The sequence below is a fragment of the Pezoporus occidentalis genome, unplaced genomic scaffold, assembly GCF_034315485.1.
Source record: "Pezoporus occidentalis ecotype Australia unplaced genomic scaffold, CSIRO_AGI_Poc_V1 ctg61, whole genome shotgun sequence".
NCBI classification, from domain to species: Eukaryota; Metazoa; Chordata; class Aves; order Psittaciformes; family Psittacidae; genus Pezoporus; species Pezoporus occidentalis.
Window position 1 is genome coordinate 1,242,870 of NW_026915955.1, and position 25,007 is coordinate 1,267,876.

The 25,007-nt window shown below is 38.7% G+C and overlaps 1 protein-coding gene across 1 annotated transcript in view; it reads right to left on the reverse strand.

Annotated features, from left to right (window-relative positions):
- Positions 1-507: 507 nt before the first annotated feature.
- Positions 508-25,007, reverse strand: part of MOXD1 (monooxygenase DBH like 1) — a 50,173-nt gene continuing 25,673 nt past the window's right edge. The window contains exons 5-12 of the mRNA XM_062639602.1: positions 17,782-17,961; positions 15,587-15,689; positions 13,627-13,793; positions 11,969-12,160; positions 9,002-9,061; positions 6,948-7,090; positions 2,531-2,699; positions 508-1,003 (exon numbers count right to left, since the gene is read on the reverse strand). Coding sequence (XP_062495586.1) covers positions 839-1,003; positions 2,531-2,699; positions 6,948-7,090; positions 9,002-9,061; positions 11,969-12,160; positions 13,627-13,793; positions 15,587-15,689; positions 17,782-17,961 — 1,179 coding nt within the window. The 3' untranslated portion in view covers positions 508-838. The remainder of the gene's footprint in view (positions 1,004-2,530; positions 2,700-6,947; positions 7,091-9,001; positions 9,062-11,968; positions 12,161-13,626; positions 13,794-15,586; positions 15,690-17,781; positions 17,962-25,007) is intronic.

Here is a 25,007-nt window from a genome sequence, read left to right on the forward strand (position 1 = left end):
TTGACGCTCGGCATGTGCTAACAATAGCTCCTGGCAGGCTCGTACTCTGTTTTCCCATGCATGCCAGAGTCTGGCTGCAAGACAGATTTTTATTGCTACTGCTATCCAGATCAAATCTAGCAAAGGTGTGCCTATCTCTGGCCAAAACTTTACTCATTCTACAAATACCTTAAGATGAAAGAAATACACTGATTTGCCAGGGACTGGAGAAAAGAAAACCCCGCCAAATTGAAAGACTTATACAGGAATCACTATGGGGAGATTTGGGGTTCTGCCAGCATTTTCATCACTTTCACAGCCACAGTGCCTGCTTCTTTCAAGAACTGAGATGGTTCACAGTGTCTTGCTTCCAGAAATGTCCTCCCTGAATGAAATCTTCCTGTAGCTTTATGGCACATGTCAGTCAGACACGACCAAATATCTGTTCACAAGACCTGCCCATATAACAACAATTTCATATGATGCAGATGTTAAGAACAAAGACAAAATGATACAGCACACACCAAGTTGAATGTGGTTAACTAAGTTGCTTTTAGTTTATTAATTTTACCCATATACATAGTTGATTTTGCAAACACCATGTGAAAGAGCCAGGACAAAGTGTAACAAAATGGTACAGGAAAATGTTTCAATATGCAATGTGCCAGTGTACCTATTGTGTTTTACACATACTTTACATTGAAAACCGATACCTCCCCCCAGTTTTCAGAGGAATACACATTTTATTTTGTACTGGCAAATTTAGTTTATTAATATGTAAAAAAATAAATCTACTATAGCAACAGTGCAAACACATCAGAACTTGCATGGCATACAGAACACAAATGAATAAAAAATATTATACAAAGGGCACAATGTTTCCTATGGCACTGGCTGTGACACGTACAACAAACAACAGAGTTAGGAATAAACTGCAATGTAAACAGGAAGATGAGCTGCATATTACTGGTTCTGTCTTGTATGGTCTTTCTATTTCAGGGGGTAAAGCTGTCATGCCTTGGATCTGCAATTAAAATAATAAAAAATGTCACAGATGTGTCTCATAAAATTAGAAATCTGTACTTTGTCCTCTAACAAGTTGGCTGCTTGGCCACTTGCACGAGAATCTATTGGTAGTTTTGTGTTCAGGTTGTGACTTTTGCTGTGGAGATATTAAATTCAGTAAAAATATTAATATATTGCCTGCTGAATGATCAAGCCAGTGTGCACATCCATTGTTCTCAGCTCAGGAACACCTGTACACACTGGTGTCCTCTCCTGCAAAGCAAGGTTAGGCTTGTGTTGGTTGACTGCTATGACCTTATTTTGCTTTGTGGGATTGTTCAGTTTGTCTGGGTTTTGTTTTCATCTTTCTCACAGATAAAAATGGAAGTTTACAGTGTTACAGTACTATAGAGGTGTTAGATGATATTTTAACACGTTCATTTGTATATAGAAAGCTTACACTTGCATGTGCAAGGTAGCTAATCGTTACACATGATTTCACAGAATCACAGAAAGGTTTAGGTTGGAAGGAATCTCTGGAGGTCATCTGGTCCAGTGTAAAGCAAAGTGACATGCAGTGTCATGTGTTGTATTTCAATATATTGAGTATTTTTTACTATTCCCTTAGAACTCAGTGCAATTTTTATGAAGCTGGACATAACTGCCAGCTTGTAATGGTTTTGACAAGAAATTAGAGAGATTTGGATATGCTTTTCCTAAACGTATTTGCCTATGCTTTTGCTAAATGTACTCCTTACACACTAGAGAAAAAAAGCTCTGCAAAATGTGAACTCCTAGGACAAACATTTTTGGAAGTCTGAATGGCCACTTGCACAACATATCCTTGCTTTGGTTTTGGTTTATTTTGATATGTTGCAACTATCCTGCACTGCAGAAAAAACATCTAAATATTGTCCTAATCTTAGCAAACATAACACAAAACTAAAACTGATTGAGGGGCCATCCCTAAATAAGGATTAAGGTATTTTCAACTCACTTCCTCTGCTTTAGGTTTTTCCTCCTGGTAACAACTCACTGGTTGACACTATGAATCTGTTCTTGATTTTGAATGTCACTAATAAGGGAAGGGAAAGGAAAAAGTCCTAATCTTAGCTTTTATGAATATGCCTTAGTCATTTGAAATAGGAAACTATGATCAAAAGGAAGAGCTAAGCACTCCCAGTTCCAGTGAGCTCATTCTTTGATTACATTTTTTAAGTTGTAAGTATTGTTCCTTCATCCTGCAAGACAAAGGGGAACATTTTCCAGAAAGTGTATCATTAAAAAAACCCAAAGCCTATTCCCTCTTGATAAAATTTCTGTGTGCTTTTCATCATCTTAACTTGTCCTCTGAAAATAATTAGTGAAAGAGTGGCTAAGCAGCTGTACCAGCCAGTAGTTGCAAAGGTTAAGAAGTTTAGCCGAAACTGGTGAATAGTCACATAGGCTGTCAGTAACCACTTTTCACTTACTGATAGATGGCGAAGCACAGTAAATCACATTTATTTCATGGTATTGTTGCCTCCTTTTTAACAGTTAGACTTACCGACCATTCTGCATTATCCGTTTTTGAACATCTCACATTCACTGGTAGTTTAAGCACAAGCTCATTATAGGAGACACCCTCTGATCTGGACCATTTGAATTTGTTCATTGCATCCATAAAAGACAGGTTTTTATATTGCTTAGGGCTCTTGATAATGAAAGGCCAAGTCCTAAAGAAAAATAAATAAATAGTTTTTTTTTTTAAAACAGATAAATACCATCAAGTTGTAACTGATGAAGGAAAGAATCTACTCAGAAAAACAAATGTACTGTTAATATGGGTATTATGCCTCGCTCATTCTCAGCCAAGTTCTCTGCTACTGATAACTGATGCAGTTTCACGTATTTTAACAGATTTGCAAAAGGTTGTCAGCAGTTTAGGACTTGCTACCAGGTGCTTTTAGAAATTAAGGACTTTAAGTTAAGAAAAATAATTACATTGCTCTTCTCTGATCTACAAACTCAACACACAGGCAACACAACACACATCTTCTGTTGTAATTTCTCAAAGACTCAAACCAAAACAAAAAAGCCACACCCTCTACTAGGTTTGGCAGGCAGTGTTGCAAAGAAACATTTGCCACTAGAAAGGTGATTCCGCATGGCTCTGCCAAGCTCTGGTCATAACTCAGGTAATAGGTCAAAACTCAGCCCAGTACAGGAGTTGCTCTAACATGCATCAGCTGACAGCAGTGCCAAAAGATCAAACAAATTACTGGTGCTGTGGACAGAGACCTGCTGCTCTGCTGTGAGAGATCTGACTATCTGCCCACATGCGGGAATCCTCCCCAAGAACAAGTGAGGCCAATCCCATTGCCCACCAGCCGAAGATGTGGAAAGGGAAGGAATGAGATTTCTTGTCTTTCATTTAGTAAAGAAAGCTCAAAAATAAATACAAAGGAAAATAAAAATAAAATAAATAAATAAAACAGCTAAAGAAAACCTTTACCATTGTTCTACCTTTCTCCTTATTTGACTCTACTAGGATGAATGGAAACAACATGGTAGACAGGTCAACTTTTTAAAAACAGAAAATCCAGCACAGCTAGTGGAAGGATGAAAGCAGCTAAAACTTTATCTAAATAACCTAATTAATAGTTTGGCTGGAGGATGAGTTATCTTTTCAAAGCGCTTTAGACAGATCTGTATTATCATGCAGTAGGCTGTCTCCCACTTGCTTCAGGTAAAGCTCTGCCTATGCCAACTTTCTGCTCTACTCAACACCTAGGCACAAAGGACATAATTTTAATCAAGCAACTATTTTACACTATTGTGGCCCAATCGCTTTCATCTCAGCCTCTCATGATTTATACCACTATCTGTGCCACCAGGCTGAGAAAAGAAAATACTTTTAAAGTAACCCACTGTGCCTTGATCCTGCTTTCAGTTTGCCTTCATGTGTAAGTCAAGAGAGACATTAGAGGAGTCAGTGAAGCAATTCCAGTGTAAGACTGACACAAGAGAGATGAGTATCAGGTCACATATCCTTAGGCTGACAGAGCTTAATGAAACAAGAATTGTGGATTAGGTCATAAATACTAGAGGCATTAATAATCTCTTCTTCTAATTACTATTCCATTTGTGGCAGACAGTCTGCATACTTACTCTATTCAAAACATCTTTTATTTCCCCAGGCCAAATGTGCATTTTTTTTCTTAAGTACAGTTATCATGAATGAACACTCAAAAGAGCATACATTTGTTAGAATATTTTCTTCCTAAGCTCAGAAAGACTCTTTTAGCTAGGACTAATTTAGAAACTATGTTCTCTCTGTATTAAAAGGGATTGTAAATAGCAATAATGTGGAAAATGAAGTAGACATTGATTGCATGATGACTTTCTTCAGACTCTTCTGTCTTGAATATAAATTTCAGAACTAATACAAGTAAGCCTGCCATGTCAAATTCCTTCACAGTAATACTTTTATATGGTTTTGTTAAGATAAACTGTATAACAAAAGGCAAGTTTTAAAATGGAAATAATGACGACACACTATTAGTCTATCCATTTCATTTTAAAATCTTACTCTCAGTTTACTGCAAATAAAAATAGAATTCACCTTTCACTGATAATAATGCATTCTACTTTCTATTGTTTGATTCTTTTTCTCCATTTCATTCATGTGGGAACTTTCTTTTTTAGACTATTCTTACTTTTTTTTTTTTACAGTCACTTCCACTGCTGATCTGCTATTGAGGTGCTTTGATTTTAATCATTGTAAGGAACACTAAAAAACCTGAATACACTATGTATTGTTTTTTATATATTTACACAAATTTATCCTGTCTATAGAGGGCTTCCTCCCATCTCCTACCAAAATTTAGATTTTATGTTATATTCTGCAAACCACTCTTGCTCTCAGTGAGCCGTATCATTGTGCAGATCACACCACTGATATTAAAGGGCAGAAAAGCAAGATCCAACAACGTGATCAAAGCATTTTGCTCTTGCCAAGGACAGCAAGACTTCTAATGACTTACTGAAGAAACTGTAAAACCTTGTTTAACATTCAGTAACCTGTAGTTTACCCCAGCAGCCAGATGTCAGCTGAATTGCATGGACCTTCACGGTGGTTATTACAAGATCCTGAGTTGCCTAAATGGCAACAGCACCCAGTCCCCTCCACAGAGGGGATATTTAACATTTGTGGTGCACTATAGTAGACAGATGTTACTACAAAATTATATTACTCCTTTTGAGCTGAGTAGTGAGCCAATTTTCAAATTTTTGTGGGTTATTTTATTAGAAAGAAAAATTCCTGAATGAGCTCCATCTTTTTCTTTCTGACATGGATTTACATCTCAAAAATGTGCAGTGTCCTGCTTTCCTGAACAGTAGGACACCAAGACTCAGAAGACAGTGCCTTTGCACAGAACTGAAAACCCCTGCAGCTAACAGCTCACCTAAAAAGCCCTTTTCTTCCTCTTGGCTTCCATGTTTTACTCTCTACTTACTTTACATATCCTCTGATTTGTTATTCTTCCAAAGCCTCCATTCTTTCATTTCTCCCCATTATAGTGCTTATTTACCATTCATCTTTTACTATGAACAATTTAATATTTTCTCAATGCCTCCATTTCCTTTCTAACTTACAGCTTCTTCCCCTTTTGTGCATTTTTGTCAGTGTCACCAAGACAGTGTTAAGCTTTTTATGTGAGCAAGAGTTCTAGGATCTGGTTCCATCAACTTTATGAGGTTTAACCATGACAAGTGCAACGTCCTACACCTGGGTTGGAGCAATCCCAGGCACAGCTACAGGTTGGGCAAAGAAGAGATTCAGAGCAGCCCCTGCAGAGAAGGACTTGGGGATGTTGGCTGATGAGAAAATGAACATGAGCCGGCAGTGTATGCTTGCAGCCCAGAAAGCCAACTGTATCCTGGGCTGCATCAAAAGGAGCGTGACCAGCAGGTCGAAGGAGGTGACCCTGCCCCTCTGCTCTCCTCTTGTGAGACCTCACTTGGAGTATTGTGTGCAGTTCTGGTGTCCTCAACATAAAAAGGACATGGAACTGTTGGAACAAGTCCAGAGAAGGGCCATGAGGATGATCAGGGGCTGGAGCACCTCCCGTATGAAGACAGGCTGAGGAAGTTGGGGCTGTTCAGCCTGGAGAAGAGAAGGCTGCATGGAGACCTCATAGCAGCCTTCCAGTATCTGAAGGGGGCCTACAAGGATGCTGGAGAGGGACTCTTCATTAGGGACTGCAGTGATAGGACAAGGAGTAACGGGTTAAAACTTAAACAGGGGAAATTCAGATTGGATATAAGGAAGAAGTTCTTTACTGTAAGAGTGGTGAGGCACTGGAATGGGTTGCCCAAGGAAGCTGTGAATGCTCCATCCCTGGCGGTGCTCAAGGCCGGGTTTGACAGAGCCTTGGGTGAGATGGTTTAGTGTGAGGTGTTCCTGGCTATGGCAGGGGGGTGGGAACTTGATGATCTTAAGGTCCTTTCAAACCCTAACTACTCTATGATTCTATGGTTTCTACGGATTCCATGATTCTAATTACTGACAACAAATCTACCCAGGGTAATTCAATACCCATGCTCCCAAACTCCCTTCTCAAAACTATCTCTAGGTATGTGTGAAACACTGACATGTTTTAATAAATGGATAGTTTTGAAACACTGATAAGCCATTGATAGTCTTTTTAGAGATGGTTGTGGTGAAAAAAGATGCTGTGAGAAATATTATTTAACATAAGAAACTGCTTTTTAGTAAAAAAAAAATAAAAATAAAGGACGCAAAATAATTTTGCAGGAGAAATAAGTAGCAGCATGGCATATTGATCAAAAAGAAGTGGCATGAGTGACCCTGCAACAGGCTGCACTAACAGAAAGGAATAAAGGTTGTCTAAAAATGACCTTATAATCTCACAGACAGAAACAGAGGAGCTACATATATTCATAAACACTTTACTTGCCTGACTGGTCTATAGATTTCCTTAACACCAATGAACTGGAGCTGCTCCATTATATCTGGAATACTTGCACATCGAGTGAGGTTGATTCTTGGGTAATAGAGCAGATACGATAGGCACATTTCATTCCTGGTGCTCAGACCACCCTGAAAATGGATTTTTCTTTTAATCAAGATAGCACTGGAATCCCACAGATAAAAGCACTGATTAGCATTTATATGTTAATGAATTGTGTATCAGGAGGCCCAATTCAACATGTTTATCTTGCACTTTAGGTTATCAAGCAGCAAGAAGTTATTACATAATAAATTACAAAATACACTGCAAGCTCAAGCAGTATCTGCCCAGCTTAAAAGATACAAGAAAGTAAGAATAGCAATAAAATAAGCCTCCTATTATATTGAAGAGTACTATCTGAGAAGTTCAGTTTTAATTTCAGCTATCTTCAATGTACTTATATTACCAGGCTTCAGCAAAAGGCCTTCAAAATGAAGCAGATTTAGGAAAAAACTGGTAAGATAATTAGCCTGTTCAAATAAGAAATTAAATGTGCTTTGTCTGGTAAAATAGAGGCTGGGATGGAAATATATCAATACAGACTATTCTTCTACATACACATGCAAATAGAGTAAGAAAGCAGTTAATTAACATACAATGTTGACTCAAGACCAAATGAGCACTAACTATACAATAATTAATTAGGGTAAGATTTTTATCTAGCAGAAGAAACAGACTGTTAAACAGTGTTCCATTGAGAGCCACAGGGCAAGCGACTAATTTGAAATCAATCTTGGCAAATATGGGAAATATTATGAGCTGCACATTCCTAAATCCTGTGTGGGAACAGTTCCACAGATCTCACAGAACCATGGGAATAGGAAAGGAGAAGACAAAGCACTTGAACCAAGGGCCTGTGTGGCCACCACACAGGAAAACAGGACAAAAACTCAAAATCCTTTGTTCTCACTCCTTTGCTTCTCTTTATATATCTAAAGCATGGACCTGCATGAAAGCTGTGATTCAGGGAGAGGTATCCCTGTACTCTCTGCATGCCAGAAGCAGCTTTTCCTTTCCAAACAGAAACCTCTTAGGTCTCACCTCTTGGAGGTTTGGATCCAGCCCCTCCAGAGGAAGCAGGATCAGCCCCTGCCAAAGGCTGGGTGCCAGCAGCTACATCCCTCCCATAAATAGAGTGGGTCTGGCATCACTCTCTGCTTTTGTAGCCAGCTGGCACAGTCCAGCTCATGTCCCAACAACTGAATTTGCTTCACCTCCAAAAACAAGTGGCCACATCGCAATGGCCGGTGCCTGGCCTCTAACTACTTGCATCTGGGAGACCAGGTGCTGTCATGTGGCAAACCTGAGCCGGACCCTATTGATCCCAAAAGGGATGCTCACCCCCTGGGCATGGCCCTGCCTTGTCCACTGCCAGAGACATGCACCCAGGGCAGCATAGCTGCTCCTCGTGCCTTGGCTGCAAGGCTGCACAGGTATAGCACAGGCTTCTCCTATGCTGCCCACAGCATGCAGCTACAAAACATATCGCATGAGAAATATAACTGTGCCAGCCTCCTCCTCCCAGCCTGAAGGACCTGCATTCTGCCTGCATTCTGTTAGGCACAAAAGTAACTGGTCCTGTCTTGGTCGTGGCATGACTAAAAATCAATATGTAAGAACTCGCAATTACAACTTGGGGAAAAATGCATAACAATATAAAAATAATTATTGAATATGAAGAATTTGCATGTTAATACATATCATGAAGAAAGCATTCCCTATACTAGAGAAGTCTGATTTTTAAAGATTTTTCTATGAGCTGGCTTTCTTATTTTTATAATACAGTCATATGAATGCCTTGTGCAAGAAAGAGATCAGACTATGATCGTAACAGTTCTGATGACTTTAAAACCCAAGAATCTATGAAAGGAAAGTTAATACATAATTACTTGTGCACAGGCATTAGCGTAAGTTCATACTTTTTAATAACATTTTATGAAAATATTTTAGTTCCCAATATTATCTGTGTACTTATTTTGATCTATTAAAACTTTTCTTACCCATGTCATGCGAATTCTGTCCACAGTACTGTAGTGACATTCTGTGATTAAGTTATCCCCCTGAAACACAAGATTTAGTAAGTTCACAGTTCTGAAGTTTATCAAGACCAACTTCAGGTAACCACAGATGACAGCAGAAATAAAGATCAGAGCAGTGGATATGACTTCTTGAAAAAGCAAAGGATTAGGTAATTGGCATATGGTAAGTCTCTGGCACTTAGCATTCATATTATCCCAGATCCTCAGGAATTCCCCCATGGATTTAAACAGAGATTTATTAAAAGTCTTGTCTGCTTTGCTGGGGTTTTTTTAATAGCAATAGAAGTGCCCAGTTATAATCCTATTTTCAGGAAAATTATATATGTAGATGATGCATACACGTGATTCTTGCTCCAAAACTCATCCAGTGCTACTTTGTATAGCTTCCCCCAGGCCAATTTATCCTGCCAACTACAATAGAAATACTTGCCAAATGAGGAAAAGGAGGTTTTCCACATCACAATAACAACTGTTTATCTGGCAAGCCTGGAAGTAGAGGAGTGGCAGGCACAGACTTCACAACATTGACAGGTATGTATGGGAAAGGCTGAATACTCACCTTCTCAAGTACATACAATTAACTTTTTGCTGTCTTGACAAACTGATCTACAGTTTAGTAGTACCGCTATTCCCTGTACTTAATCAAATATAAATCTCAAAATCATTATGATAACAAAGTGGAAAATAAAATATTGAAGAACACAGCCAGATGTCAAAGATCTGATTTTTCTGAGCAACTTGATATCACAAGGATGCCAGAGGCTTATTTACTTTGGTTCATTTTTTTGTATTGTCATCTTCCTTTGTTGCCCATTGTATTATTCTTCCATGAAAAAAATCATATCAGCCTTCTAAGGCTGAGAATTTCTCATTTCCTGTGGGCTGTCTCATTGCCAGATCAATGCTAGCACTAACTGTTGCTGCTGGAAGAAGGCGTGTCAGCCTCATGTTGGCCAAATGGAGACAGAGGTTTCTGAAGCAGCATGAATTTACACAGCTTCACTGCTCCCAGTGGGAATATACTGGCTCCCACCAGAGAGGTCTCTGGCTTTCATGGCTTACAGGATGGATAACATTCACTAAAAGCTTTCCTTTCTGAGATTAGATCTTTTGCTGCCAAATGCAGAAGAGAGTGCTAGTACGTGACAAAACAAATAACCTGGACTCCACAAGCTAAAAGATGGATACACCCTTGGAAAAGCCTACAGAAGGAGAGAACAACAAGAACTTGTATGTAATTTTTAAATATTATTAGTTAATTGATTAGACTGTGGTCCGAATTACACCATCAAATGTATGTAAAGCTATACCATAAGTTTTGCATAAGATGAAAACAATGAAAAGCATGAAAAAGGCTTACTTCAGAGAAAAATTCCAGCTTCTACTTGAGCTGTCTTTTTTAAGTTGCTGATATTATCAAATGACTCTTTTAGTTCTTCTGCAGTCTACTCCCTTTTGTTCTTGAATTTTAAGAGGCCTTTCTCTATAATCTGCATGGATTTTCCTAAAAATATTACAGGCTTTTTCTGCAAACCTGTCATCTTCTGCCAGCCATCTTCCTAAACCCTTCAAGACTTCTTTCCTGGAGGAGGTAACACTAGTTTGCCTTTGAAGTCCCTGCGGAGTACAAGCAGTTTGACTTCAAAGAGTAAATGCTGCACCTGAACATCAGGTTTTGCTGTACAAATTAAATCAGAGAGTTAGCATTTTAGCTTCTTCCTTTTAAAGGACAGATATTAAAGTTTCCCAGTGTGAGAGAAGAGATGTAAGAGAGGAAGGGCCTTGAAAAGAAGCCTGAAGTTTAGACCATGGGGCTCCTGACCATACTTGAAGTTCAGTTGTTGCAAAGGTCTTTTTAGCTCCCTTTCCCTTACTGGCTCCAATTGTAAACAAAATCTGGTTGTAATCCAATTGTTTGATATTTTGCATCTAACCAATTCCATCAAATAATGGGCTTGTTTGCATGAACCAGGACACGCATATCTCCAACTGCTCTGCTGGCCAGACCTGGAGCACCCAGTCTTTGCAGCCCTTAACTTTGCGTCCTTAGGCCAAAGCTTCAAAACCAGATGCTGACAGGAGCTAACAAAAGATGAGTGAATAATTTTTAAACGAGTGACTCATCCAAAAATATACACTCTTTTCATGCAATACCTGTGGCTAGCTACCACTTTATGATGTAGTTGTAGTTGGGATTTTTCTGAAAGGTATATTATATCATATGTGTATATTATATCGCAAAAACAGCAGATGGAATTGCATGATTTCTTCAACCAAATGGTTTTGTTTGCGAGTGAAACTTCAAGTGGAACATGAGCATGGAGTTTTACTCCCAACAACAAATAAAAAGGTGAAAACCAGAAGACTTGGCTGATTTGTAAACATGTCTGCAAGGCTGGATACTTGCTGTGTGCAAATACTCAGGATGGGCTACTTGGTTCCTACAGCTCTGTAAAGCCATGAAGTGGCATTTCCATTCTTCAGCTGCCTTCATGCTCAAAGACGGCACAACCAGGCACATGTGTGATTTTATAACCTGATTTCATATAAACATAGAATACTAGAATCATAGACTGGTTTGGGTTAGAAGCGACCTTAAAGCACATCTACTTCCAACCTCCCTGCCATGGGCAGTGACACCTTCCACTAGACAAGGTTGCTCAAAGCCCCATCCAGCCTGGCCTTGAACACTTGCACGGATGGGGCAGCCACAACTTCTCTGGGCAACCTGTGCCAGTGTCTCACCACCAGTTCTAGTAAAGAACCTCTTCCTAATTCTAAATCTACCCTTTCAGTTTTAAGACCCCTAGTTCTATCCCTATGATTCTATGATAAGAATTTCTGTAGCAAAATTAATCCTAAATCTGAATCAGTGTTAGGCACGCGATCTCTTAAATACTTTCAGGGCAAGAATTAAGAGCATCGTACTGGCATGATGGTTCTTTCTTCTTTCAGATACTGAAATTCCTGGAAGTTGAAGTCAAACTCATCATCATAAGCAAGCAGCTTCTGCTCCTCGCCGTTGTGGAAGTGGCGCATCCTGATAGCTCTGCCAGCAAGATGAGCATGAAGAAGTACTGCAAACACATGAATCCCAGCAGGTCTTTCAGCACCTAGAGCCTAGCCAGGGGAAATGAACACCATCAATGTGCCCAGATGAAATGTAATGTAATGCAATGTACAAACAGTGAAAATATATTAATAAATGCATTTTACATTCCTTCAGCTTACAATAAAATTCAGTCTAAAACAAAACCAAAACTCTATGTGAAATTAAGGGTTTATATAGAAAATAAAAAGGCTTAGGTTTTGTGTTTTTTTTTTTTTATAATAAAAATATCATCAATATCATGCCAAGAGAAGCACTTTAAGAGGCTGTAATTACAGTATGTTCTATTACCCTCCTTCAAGTCAACTGGTAGCAAAATACTGTAAGTTTACATCTGAAACATTTTTCCAGATCAGAAACATTTTAAAATTAAATTTTCCAAATTGACACAAATCTGACATCAGCCTCATTCTAGCTGAGACCTACAGATTCAAACTTACCATGTCCTAACCTTTGATTCTTGTTCAGAGCCCAAACTGGAAATAATCTGTTATCACAATACCTTTCAAGTATAGCCTTAAGATCAGAAACCTCATTTTAATGAGGTTTTTTTTAATTACTCATTACTAGAGTAATCTATTATCAGCCTATCAAGTAGGCTGAAAAATGCAATAACAATATGAATATTTAATGCCACCAAGAAGAAATCTAAATTATGTATCTAATTTGCCCTTAGAATCATAGAATAGTTAGGGTTGGAAAGGACCTTAAGATCATCTAGTTCCAACCCCCCTGCCATGGGCAGGGACACCTCACACTAAACCATCTCACCCAAGGCGTCGTCCAACCTGACCTTGAACACTGCCAGGGATGGAGCATTCACAACCTCCCTGGGCAACCCATTCCAGTGCCTCACCACCCTAACAGGAAAGAATTTCTTCCTTATGTCCTAAACCACATCATAACAAGCATTAATTCTTTATAAATGACAAAGTATATGAGAATCTCAAGTGATATATCAATCACAAATTTTGGGCAATGCTTTTGTTATCTGCAGAGATGTTTAAATTATCTTAATGAAACCAAGTGTTTAATGAATGCATAATTTTGTCTTTGGGGCCATACAAAAAAACCTGTTCAGGTCTTTTGTTTCTGTGGTTGGTCTAATACCTTTCAGGCTTTCACTTCATTGTTAGGAGCCTCTGGCATATGCAAATATCCTAATTAGTCTTTCTCAACATTTTTTCTGGGCTAGCTATTCCAGGCTATTAATAGCTTTGCCATGGAAAGCAATGTATGCTTATATATTGACACATAATCAAAACATTGCAAGCACTGTGTCATCCAGTATTACTCATACTGAATACTGAGCATCTACCCAGATCAAAAATATTCAACATTCTGGAGGGCAACATGGAGCAGATGTCTTTGCTGACATGTATTTAACAGGTAAATATCAATCTTCCCTAGAGGTTAAAGTGCCTGTCCAAAACTATTTCTAAGGATGAAAACCAATGGATTCAGTCAGGAGACATACCTCTTCTAGACATTCCAGCGTGCAGTGACCCTCTGACACAAACTCAGGCATGCCTGGTGGAATATTGTGGAAGAGGCTGACCCAGAGACCAGCTTCAATAACCCCAGCATCATATTTCCTTAAAACCGGAGTATAAATTAGCCTCAGACCAGAGTTATCTACCAAGCCTGCAACGAAAGAACAGAATCAGCTGTGGCTGTAAATTGGTATTTTTTTTTTTAAATAACAATATAAAATCCTATTTTTTCACATTTTTCTAAGCATGTCCTAAGTTTTTTACACAAAAATCAAGGACTTATCCTCAATAACCTGGAAATGAGTCAAACCATGTGCAGGAAGTAATAAATAGGGCAGCCCACAGAAGGGTTATTAAACATGGTATCTTGGTATCTGTGGTGTTGAATGTGAATGAAAAATACATGCTGTCCATAGTTATCCAACACTGACCTCAGAGAAAAGTAGTCAGAACACAGGAAAAGCAAACAACACCAAGAAATAATAAGACATCAGAAGGTTCCATGTATGATTTTCAAATGACATATTTAAAGCATACCTTAAAGTTGTTACGAGTTTGTATCCTGGGTTCAGCAGTAGCAGTCATTTTTCTCTTCCTTGGTAGCTGGTGCAGTGCAGTGTTTTGACTTTCAGCTCGGGAACAGAGCTGATGACAATGATGTTTTGGTTTGACCAAGGACTTTGTGAGCCTCATGCTCTGCCAGGGAGGAGGGGAAGCCGGGAGGAAGCAGAGACAGGACACCTGACCCAAACTGACCAAAGAGGTATTCCATACCACAGCACGTCATGCCCAGGATGTAACTGGGAGTGAGCCGGAAGGGCTGGGGGACTGCGGGGTTGGAGGAGGTATGGGTCAGTGCTTGGTCGGGCTGGGGGGGGCGAGTTATCGGTCGGCTGGTGGTGAGGTGTTGTATTCTCTTCCCTTGTTATTTCCTTTATCATTGTCATTATTGGTGGTAGCAGTAGTGATTTGTGTTATACCTTAGTTACTAAACTGTTCTTATCTCAACCCGTGGGAGTTGCATTCTTTTCGATTACCCTCTCCATCCCTCCAGGAGTAGGGAGAGGGAAGGAAGGGCGGGGAGTGAGTGAACGAGTTACCTGACTGGGTTTAAACCACGACAGTTTGTTTGGTTTTGTTTGTGGGTTTTGGTGTGGTTTTTTTTTCATTTTCCATTTGTTTTCTCCTACTTCTGAATTTATCTATTCACTCACCTTGAGCCCTAGCATTAATTATATTTTTCCTTTGTTTTGGATTGCCCGTCATGTTACAGCATACCCCAGATGACGAAATACATCCCTTCTACAATTTGCTAAATTAAGAAAACATCAACCATCCATGAAAATTGGCTTCCTTAATCACAAACTTGAAGATAATAATAGCACATTGAATAAAGTAGACAATGACAGAGGATTTTTGTGCTGCACTCATTCAAGGACTTCTCTTGATTTCAGAAAGTGGATTAAAGAACCAAAGCCTGCTGTGAAAAGGCTGAGTTTTAAAGAGTCTAAATTATATTAATTTATTTTCTTCACCTACATATTTAGCCTTAGCTTTGTATTTGTTCTGTTTGCTGTGCAATGCAATGAGAAGCACTTGTATCTAGTACATTTTCCAGTTTTGCATGTTATAGAATCATAGAATCATAGAATGGTTTGGGTTGGAAAGGACCTTAAGACCATCAAGTTCCAAAGCCCCTGCCATGGGCAGGGACACCTCACACTAAACCATGCCATCCAAGGCTCTGTCCAACCTGGCCTTTAACACCGACAGGGATGGAGCATTCACAGCTTCCCTGGGCAACCCATTCCAGTGCCTCACCACCCTTACAGTAAAGAACTCCCTCCTTATATCCAATCTAAACTTCCCCGTTTAAGTTTTAACCCATTACCCCTTGTCCTATCGCTACAGTCCCTACGTTGTAGAGAGTGTGAGGGTACAAACCTTCTGTATACGATGGATTGTCGTAATGTACCTCCATAAGAACAAACAGAGGGTCAGCTGCTGTGCCAATGGATAAGCCAACATGAGGAGGGTAGGTGAAGCCCTGGAAAGCATCACACACATACAGATTTAAGGTATTTTGGCATGATTAAGAGTTAATTTCTTTTTATGATACATTGACTATTTTTGCAATCATATTAATGATAAAATTTACAAGGGCAACTTTATTTCAAACTTTGTGAACATGGCATTGTGGCATAATACATTTACTATATAGCCAATGTGCTAAATAACAATGTCAATATAGAACGGTAGATCCCATGCTTGCTAGAGGATAAAGCCTTGGGCAAACTGGTCTGACCTTACCACTGACCCTGCTTTGAGTAGGAGGCTAGACTAGAGACTTCCTGAGGTCGCTTCCAACCTGCCTTATCCTTTGATCTTATGACTATTTATCCTGTATTTATTGCTTGAGCGGAAAAGGAAGATTCCATTTTAAATATATAAACATTGAATCATCAATCAGTCAGTCTGACAATAAAACCCTTATGAAAAAGTGAATCTACATTTTTTAATGTTCCCAGTTTCTAATAGCAGTAATTTCCAGGGAATACTGAGGTTGTATGTGATTAGAGCATTTTTCCTGCACAAATCACTTCATTCCAAGTAAATTATTTGAATAATAAAGATGATCTTCATGGCTATATTTACATTAGCAAGTCATGTAGTGCAAAAGTAGCTCTGTACAGTTCAACAGCTTGTATTGGACCCACTGTCCCCAGATGATGCTCCTTAGGACAAGCTGTGGTCAGACCCCATGCACTGAGACTCGTTTACTGCTGGAAGGTGCTAGGTTCACACCTGCATGTTCAGTTTAACTTCATCCCAAAGGGGGTTTTGCAAGTTCTTAAACCACTCATGATGATAAACAGAGTGTGGGAGGTGGGGATAACTGGCAGATATACTTCAAAAGCTCACTCCTGATTCAATCCAAAATTGCCAGTATCTTCTAAGTCAAGTCATTTACCAAATTCACTTTTATAGGAATTAATCTGCATAATTTTATCATTTATAGCTAATATTTTAATACACAATTTGAGATTCTAACTTTCTGAAATGGGCAATTTGATATACAAACTTTCTAAAACTTGGCGGACATTAATGAATTAATTGTAGAATATAGTAATAAAGATTATTACCTCCATTTCATTATCACCACCACCTATGTACGAGTGAACTGAATTAAGTGAAGTGAATACTCTGAATAAACCCGAATGTAACCCAGATCTGTCAGATTCCTCTCTAAAGATCTTTAACAATGGGATCCTCCTTGCAAAAGCCTCCACGATGCTTGTCAAATGATAACTTATTTATATAAGTTTTTTATTTCACTTAGATTAAGACAGTTAAAAGTACAAATACTGGGTCAGAGCATAGCTGATGGCGAAAATGCACAAAGCACACATCAGGGATAATGCTCACAGTAGATTAAACTTCTTTTGATGGGTCCATATAGCAGCTCTGGCTTCCTCACACTGCAGCACTTGAAGACAGCTTTGGACTATAGACAAACAAAGGCTCCAGAAACTATCATCAGCCTTGGTCCCCCTCTATGCCCACACCATCATTTGTATGGGCACACAGTGATCAAGGAGGTAAAGAAGGGGTGGGATTCTTCTGGCAGTAATGCTGCCTTGTGTCAGCTGAAAGCATTAACTACAGTCTAAATTAACACATGAAATAAGCTAAAGACAAAGCCTGGGGTCATCAGAGACTCTGTTTTCTGTAGATATGCCCCATATATGCCCCATTTTTTTCTTCACTCTCCAGAGGTATCAGATACTGGTCATTGCTGGAGGCAGTGTACTCCCCATATTAGATGCGGCAAGCTGACACAGCAACAGCCTTTCGTGCTCTCAAGCCATCTTTCTTTCCCTAAGGCATCAACTCTCTATACTCTTTCCATTACTTTTGGCTTGTCATTCAGGATGATCGTTGTTGTATTTCATACTTAAAAGTCAACATACTCAATAAGAAATTGAGGACCTACTGGTGAGGCATTTAGGGATTGTGATTGAGTATACTTAAAACCAGACAGATTCAGTAATCACTAATACATTAGCAACAAGTTTAGTATGATACACACCCTCCTAAAGCCCCACTGATGAACCATGTTAGACAGCCATGCATCCTACCTCTCCTCCAATGGCCCAAGCAAAAATGACTGTTTCACATGTGAGAAAAGAGTCTGGCATGTTGGGATGGTAACACTCATGCCCGTAGTCCAGCACACTGTCATTCAAATTGCTGCTGCACTGATAGAGCAGGATATGGTGCACCAAATTTTCGTGGCCTTTCTGGATCAATGGCTCAACCTGTCAATGTTAAAATGAAAAAGGAAGAAAACACATCTCAAATTTGACTATTTCAATACAGGAATGCAGATAGAACTAAAAATTATATGGTGCATTTATTTTAAAAGAGGAGACTTGATGCTAGATTGCAGTTAGGTTCAGACTTTACTCAACATTGCAACCTCAAACATTGAAAATTTCATTGCCCAAGTGCATCCCTTTGTTGCCATCCATCTTGGTCTCTCTTTTCTCACCCCAGTCTTGCTCTGTCACTTGTCTTTTTCCCTGTCCAGTCTTTTTTAGCCACATTCCAGCATGAAAAGGATACAAACCAGCTGAAAGTCTGTTCAGCTCAACCAGCTTGGTATCTGAACCACTCAGAACTTTTCATCCCTGTTTCTGCCTCTTTTGTGCTACTTCAAATTAGAGCTACTCATAGATTTCATACATCTAGGGTGAGCCTGGAGGTATACCCCGCATTTCTCAACAGTTCAAGATGGACTTTCACATTTTTTTGACATCTACAAGGAATTAGAATTATTTTACAATCTGCTCAGTTGTAAAGACTTTATTAACATAAAGTCATTCCTGAGAGGTTGGGTGCCGCAGCCTGTCTATGGCAGTGATGAGCTGGAGGGCTCTCAGGGGTGCCTGCATGCCCTCAGTATAATTTGACCACCAAACTTCAGGGTAGGCTGAAATTATTTTATTCCCATGTAACAGTGCTCACTCTCCACTTGGACGCATGACATTAAATCATCTATGTCAGAGATGACATCCCTGGGGCAAACATGAATACTTCTGGGGGAAAAAAAAAAATTCCTTTTCAGGAAGATAATATTCTACAAAATATCAGCATATAGAAAACAGTATTAAAATGAAAGGAGTTCTTCCCCTGCTTTTACTTTCAAAGATTACATCCTGTTCCATCGTATTCAAGTTGAGTTAGATAAACATTAATGTTTTCACAAAAAAAGTAAAGTTTTGGCAATGCACCTCTGAAGATGGTTTCATGCAGTATTGCCTTTTAATATTAGGAAAGAGAAGATACTTTAAACAGGCAAAAAAAAATATATACATCTTAATTTTGCATCCATGTGTTTTGCAAACATACCAGAGGACCAGAATGGAATAAGCAAGAACAGTTTATTCCATTATTAAAATACTGTCAGCACAATATTGTTACCAGAAATACATCTCTCTGCACTTTGTTCAAACCACTAAACCAATTAAAAAAGAGCAAGGGCAGGAAGAAGCAACCAGAGCCTGTGCATATCAAGACCACCCTCATTGATACGAATCTGCAAAATACTATTGAAGTTGGGCTCTCAGGGAGTCCAGCTGCTGCTGAGTACCTGCATGTCTGTCCAAGAAGTGCACAACCCAAAACCACCCACTTCACTGCACTTAGAAGTCAGTGGAAGGATGCCAATTTACACAGATGCACCAAAGTTTTGTTCTGATGGAGACTGAAATACTTCACAAGAGAACTTCTACACTGTTCTCAGTAATCCTTATTTCACTTAGCATTACCATCATCATGAATTACCGTACTATGGAAATAAAAGGTATTTTTGAAGGCTGTAAGAGCCAGTTTTCCCATCTGATAAGAATTTATTCCCAAATAATATCAGACTGACAAAGACTGAGAAATCAATTTCAGCTTCTTCTTTCTGCTCTATCATATAACACATATTTATCCAAACCCTGCAGAACCAATATACACTCATATCATGGCAGCTTCTATATTAAATAGCTGCATATATCTCAAGAATTCTGAAGTTCCGCATAATATATAGATTAGTCAGGGAAATGGTTATGAGAATATTATCCCATATCTACCCCCCAAGTATTTTTGTTCCAACATGTGATAGTTCTGCCTGCTGCTACAAGCTCCCAGCACCTGCTGTGCTTACACTCACTACTTCAAAACCAACTTCCCCTAAAAACAATGGGACACCACCAAAATTAGAAACTCACATCCTGTCATTCGTTTTTAGTGTCAGTTACCTAAACAATAACAGCATTTCAGAAAGTAGTTTTGTTCAGCTTACTTTAGTGAAGACAAAAAAAACCCAAACAAAACAACAACCCCCCAAAACCAAACAGAACAAAGCCTTAAGCATCTTTCTGATGCATCTTGTAGGACAACTTATATTCTTCAGAAGCACAAGTAAATACTAAAAAGCAGTAGCAAAGTTACACTTTTCACACATCTTATTACAACTTGGTTAAAGAAGTGCCACCTTGCCCTCTCCCTTGTTAAATAACTAAAGAAGAAAGAAACTATTAGGAGTGGGTAAAAATTTATTAACAAAAAACTTAAGAAAATCTCAAGAAAATCTCATTAATCACAATCTGTTCATTTCCCAGAAATGTATGAGCATTTTTTAACGGTCAGCTTCCTAAGGCTCACAGCATTATTGTTGATTGAAACAAGAGAAGAAAGAGGAGCATACGCCCTAGACACTTCGGGTTCCCTTTCTCTGATCTGATAAATAGTTAGCTGTACTTACTTACTAGAATAACTTCAGCTGAAAAGAAAATTTAAAAATACAAACTCATTTTCTATTGCAGTGATTAAGTGCAGCAGGGATTTAAACATGCCATTCTACATCCCAGGTAAGTGCTGCCCTATTTACTCAGCCATTTGTTATTTTAGCTTATAGAATAAGCTGGTTATTCCAGCTGCCTCTCTCTTCCTCTCTCACTTTCCATAAAGAGCTTAGTTTGCTCTAAGCTGAAAAGAAATTCCAAAACCTTTTCTTTTTTTTTCTTTCCAAATAAACAAAATTCTTGTTTTCCGGCCAGCCTCACCAGCAACGATGAACAATGACTGAGCTTCTCAAAGATGGGGACAAATACAGCATATTGCCAATGCATTTTAAGTGCACACAAGTAGTCTCAGGTGTAAAATTAGTTTCTAGAGCAGGTATCTACAAATAAATATCTAGATTAGGGTGGCCTGGTTTACAGAGTACTTGCAGCTTCAGTGAGTGACAACACAATATGTAGGGCTCATCTCCTACAAGGTTATCCCAATTTTAACAGAGTTTTATCAGTCTTCATCTCTAACTGTGGGCATTCATTTTTCAAACACAGACTGTTTAATGTACACATTCAAAGTTTCCAGTTTTTTGACTTTTTAAACATAAAGGTTTTTGTTCTTTGATAGACTTTATTCCCTAAATCATGAAACTGAAAGGTAAATTATACTGAGGTCTGCTTTTGCACGTCTCTAGTTACAACAATAGTGGACCAACCCCCAAAAGTAATCGTGGCTGTCTTGTTAATTTGTCTTGGGAAATAGTGCAACTTTTAGGGTACTTACGAAAAGATAATCATTTACTGTGGTAAATTAGAGCAAAGGAGAAAAAAACATAAAAAAAAACAAAAGATAAAAACAGTCATAGTACATTACAATTGATAAACCCTGCAGATTTCAGTAAACAATTCATTTTTATTTGGATTCTCATTTAAACATAGCCTTATTTACTCAGTTCTTGTAGTGTAAGGGGACTGTCAAATGACGCTTTCAGCCACCAATAACTGAGTAATTTAGATGGGTTGCAATGAGAATGGGAATCTGCCTTTCAATTTCACCAATTATGAGGAAACCTGTGACTTTGAAACATAGTTCTTTCCCCTTTCCTTGCTAACTCCTACCCACATCTAGATAACCAAGGGAGTCAAGAAAGAGGATGAAAGAAAACTGAAAGGGAATATGCATATAACTCCCTATTTTCTCCATTTTACCTCATTTTTGAGGTTCATCATTGCACTTCCATCCATCCGCTGCTGCTGACATGCAAGGAAAACACAGCTGTCAGGGTTCATCTCTCTGCCATATTGTGAATAAGCCTGCAGAGATACAGCACCACGAGGGCACCTCGGTGACTTCTTCCCCTGCAGGCAAAGTGCATTTTCTGCTTGACATTTCCTAACTGCCAGAGGCTTGGAGAACGAAAGCCCTATATCCACCCTGCATCAAAATGCCAAAAGCATTTGGGCCTGCAGAAAGTAAATGCATGCAACAAGAAAAAAATATCTCCTGCTTTTCATGAAACCTGCAGAAAGAAGCTCCTGTTTTATTATTCACGATGATTTGCTTTCTGCATCCTCTCTTGAAAGCCTAGGTGAAAGATATTTCTAACTGAGCACACTGAAATATATGAACCTATCAGACTCCCACTAACAAGAAGTAAAAAATAGTAGATGCACAATAGTCCCCCACCACATCAAATCAAGTTTTCCAGAGAAGGAGGTACTTAAAATACGCTGCATTTAAATGTAAAATGAAGACACTGCCTTCTGCAACCAAAAGTATGAGTTACGGTTATCGTGTTTGGTTAGCATGCCCTGTACTTGTCGGACAGGTTAAGAGGTTTTACAGAGCTCCTTTCATCATACTGTTAGATATGGTGACTCTTCGTACATCAGAAACTCAGTACTTCTGAAAATACTTTCAAAGAATAGAAAATAACAAATTTTCCATTTATTACCAAGTTAAAACAGATAAGAAATATGCTTTTGACCTGTTAATTTAACAGAAACCCTATTCTAGTCAACAGGCTGACATCACATGCACAAAGAAAATGCTTACATCTGCCATTGCCGGGTTATTCAGCTGCAAATTTCCCTTCCTCTCTTCTCTATTTCCTGTTATCCCTTTGGCTACTGGGCAAACTGAACATACCGCATGCAGTTGTTTCTTAAAAAATACCAAGCCAAAACTGTAACGTAATAGAGCCTTGCATCTCAAGCTGCTGATAAGCAGGGTCAAGATATTGTGTGTCTGATGTATTAAACAGGATAAAAATGCAAACAGCTAAAATGGTCCAAAAAGGTGGATTCCCTACAAGGGAAAAACATTTCCAGAAAATTGGAAGTCTTTCTTGCGTATTGCTGGTTTTCTCCCTTTTTATTTGCTTTGCTTTCTTTGATGTTAATAGCTGTGGTTTGTTCCTCATGCGAATGATGAAAGTGAGTAAGCTATATCCATAGTCTCTCCATAGTCTCCCTGCTAGAACACATAGGCCACTGAATGTCCCAAAACAAAAAGCTGACCTTATTTTTATGTATGAAAATGGAAACAGGCTGTTGATTTTATCTCAATCATGCTTCTACACTGAAATGTCAATGAAAAAAACATTCTTTATTCTGGCTCATGAGGTAGCTTCAACTTAATCTTACATTTTAAAGACACTTTGGGATGGAATTTCGCTATATAAATTAATAAAGCCACAGTCTTACACAGCACAGGATGTAGCTGGTGGTGACACAAGGAAAAAACATTATTCTATAGTCTCAAAGCTTAGAATGAAAATTTGACATGAAATTTTTGTCTGGTACTGCTGCATCTAAGAGAGTTTCTAGTCTGTGGCTCGTTATTTTACTTACATGAGATCGCTGTGTCTGACTGACTCAGACCAAAAAGTGATGATTGTGAAACTGAGTGTTGGCTGAACTTGAGAGAGTTCCTATAGTGAAAGACAAAGTTATAGGGTCTCTCCTTTCTCTACTCAACCTCAGGAAAAGCTATTACCTTCTTAATGATTACTCTCATCTTTGCTCTTCTCCCACAAATGTCTGTCATGTGCATACATTGAAATATTAGTCTTAGAAAAGTTCTTCAAAGGTATACACATTGTCTTCTTATTAGGAATTGACAAGATTTTTTATAATTTTCCTTTTCAAAAATGTAGCTCTGGAATGAACAAATATTTATCTAATATATCTTTTTTAAGTTTTTAGATTTTTCTTCAGAAAAACAAATACTTAGAATACTTGGCTCATAAATTGTTTTTTTTTTCAGCAAAAAACCTCCATGCATTCAAAAAAAAACCCCTCAATGATAATATGATTTTATTTTCATATTAATGTTCTGAAAGAAAAACACCAGTCGCTTGCTGCCTAACATTGCTTCTTGCACACAACCCAGAGGTGGGCTGAGCAAAAACTCAAGAGCTGGAAATTTGCCTCTGAGCTGGGGTAGATAAGTCCATGACTCCTGGATATACCAAGATTTTAATCCTAACAACCTAACAGCTATCTCGTATCAGTCGAAAAGCCTGCCTAGGTCAGCATCACATCTAGGCCACTAATCTGCTGCAGACTCTCAGCCTGGAGTTCAGGCATCCCGGGGTCAAGCAGGGACCACCCTCCCAGCACTCCCACCCCACCCTGTCTGTCAGAAAGCATTAAATTAAGTCCACAAATAGTTGGAGCTGAAAGAGATGCCTCCAAAACACCCAGCTGCAGTCTAGCATGGGCTAGCTGCCTTAATCTTTCCTGAGACCAGCGGTATCGTTTGCACATACACAGCTAAGTTCCCATTTCTGTTTTCCTCACTGTACAAACCAGATACTAAATTCAGTCATCATTACTAACAAAGCCCTCAAAATTACTCTCTGTCCCAAGTGCTTCTGAGTCTGTACTGTTAGAAAGTCTGTATTTTGGTGAGTGAACTACAGGAGGCAGAGCAAAGCCACTTGTTTTCTAGTTCATTGATGGTCATCTATGTACAACAGGAAGCATTACTGCTTAACTTGAATTATCCCTTAAATGTAAAAATATTCCCCCAGATTATTTTCACACATATGTTCCACATTTCCACCTGAAGAAAAATATAAACTGTGCAGTTATTGATATCTTGATTCTCGTATTTTAATAAAAGAGAGATGGAGATGAGAAAAAATCCCAGGTAACAGCAACCACCCCCAACCTTCATAATGTGATTAGGTAAGGTTTCCTTGGAGGATGAAAATTTTCCAGACCAAAAATATAGGTTGCATACAACTTAAGGCATTGAAATTTGCATGATTCGGTCCTTAGTATGCGTGGAGGTAGGTTTTTTTACAAAGCGAGATTCAAATAGAGGACATAAGCCATATTGTTGGCATTTGGATTTAAGCTGGTTTGGGTATACTTTAAAACACATAACAAAAAACCTAACATCACTGTGAAGAAAAAGTCCTTGTCACATGAATGAAAATCCTTAGTTAAAGCACAGGTATTTCCTGTTCTTGGTGTAAAGAAGAAAGGATTTGTTTATTCAGTGACTCCTT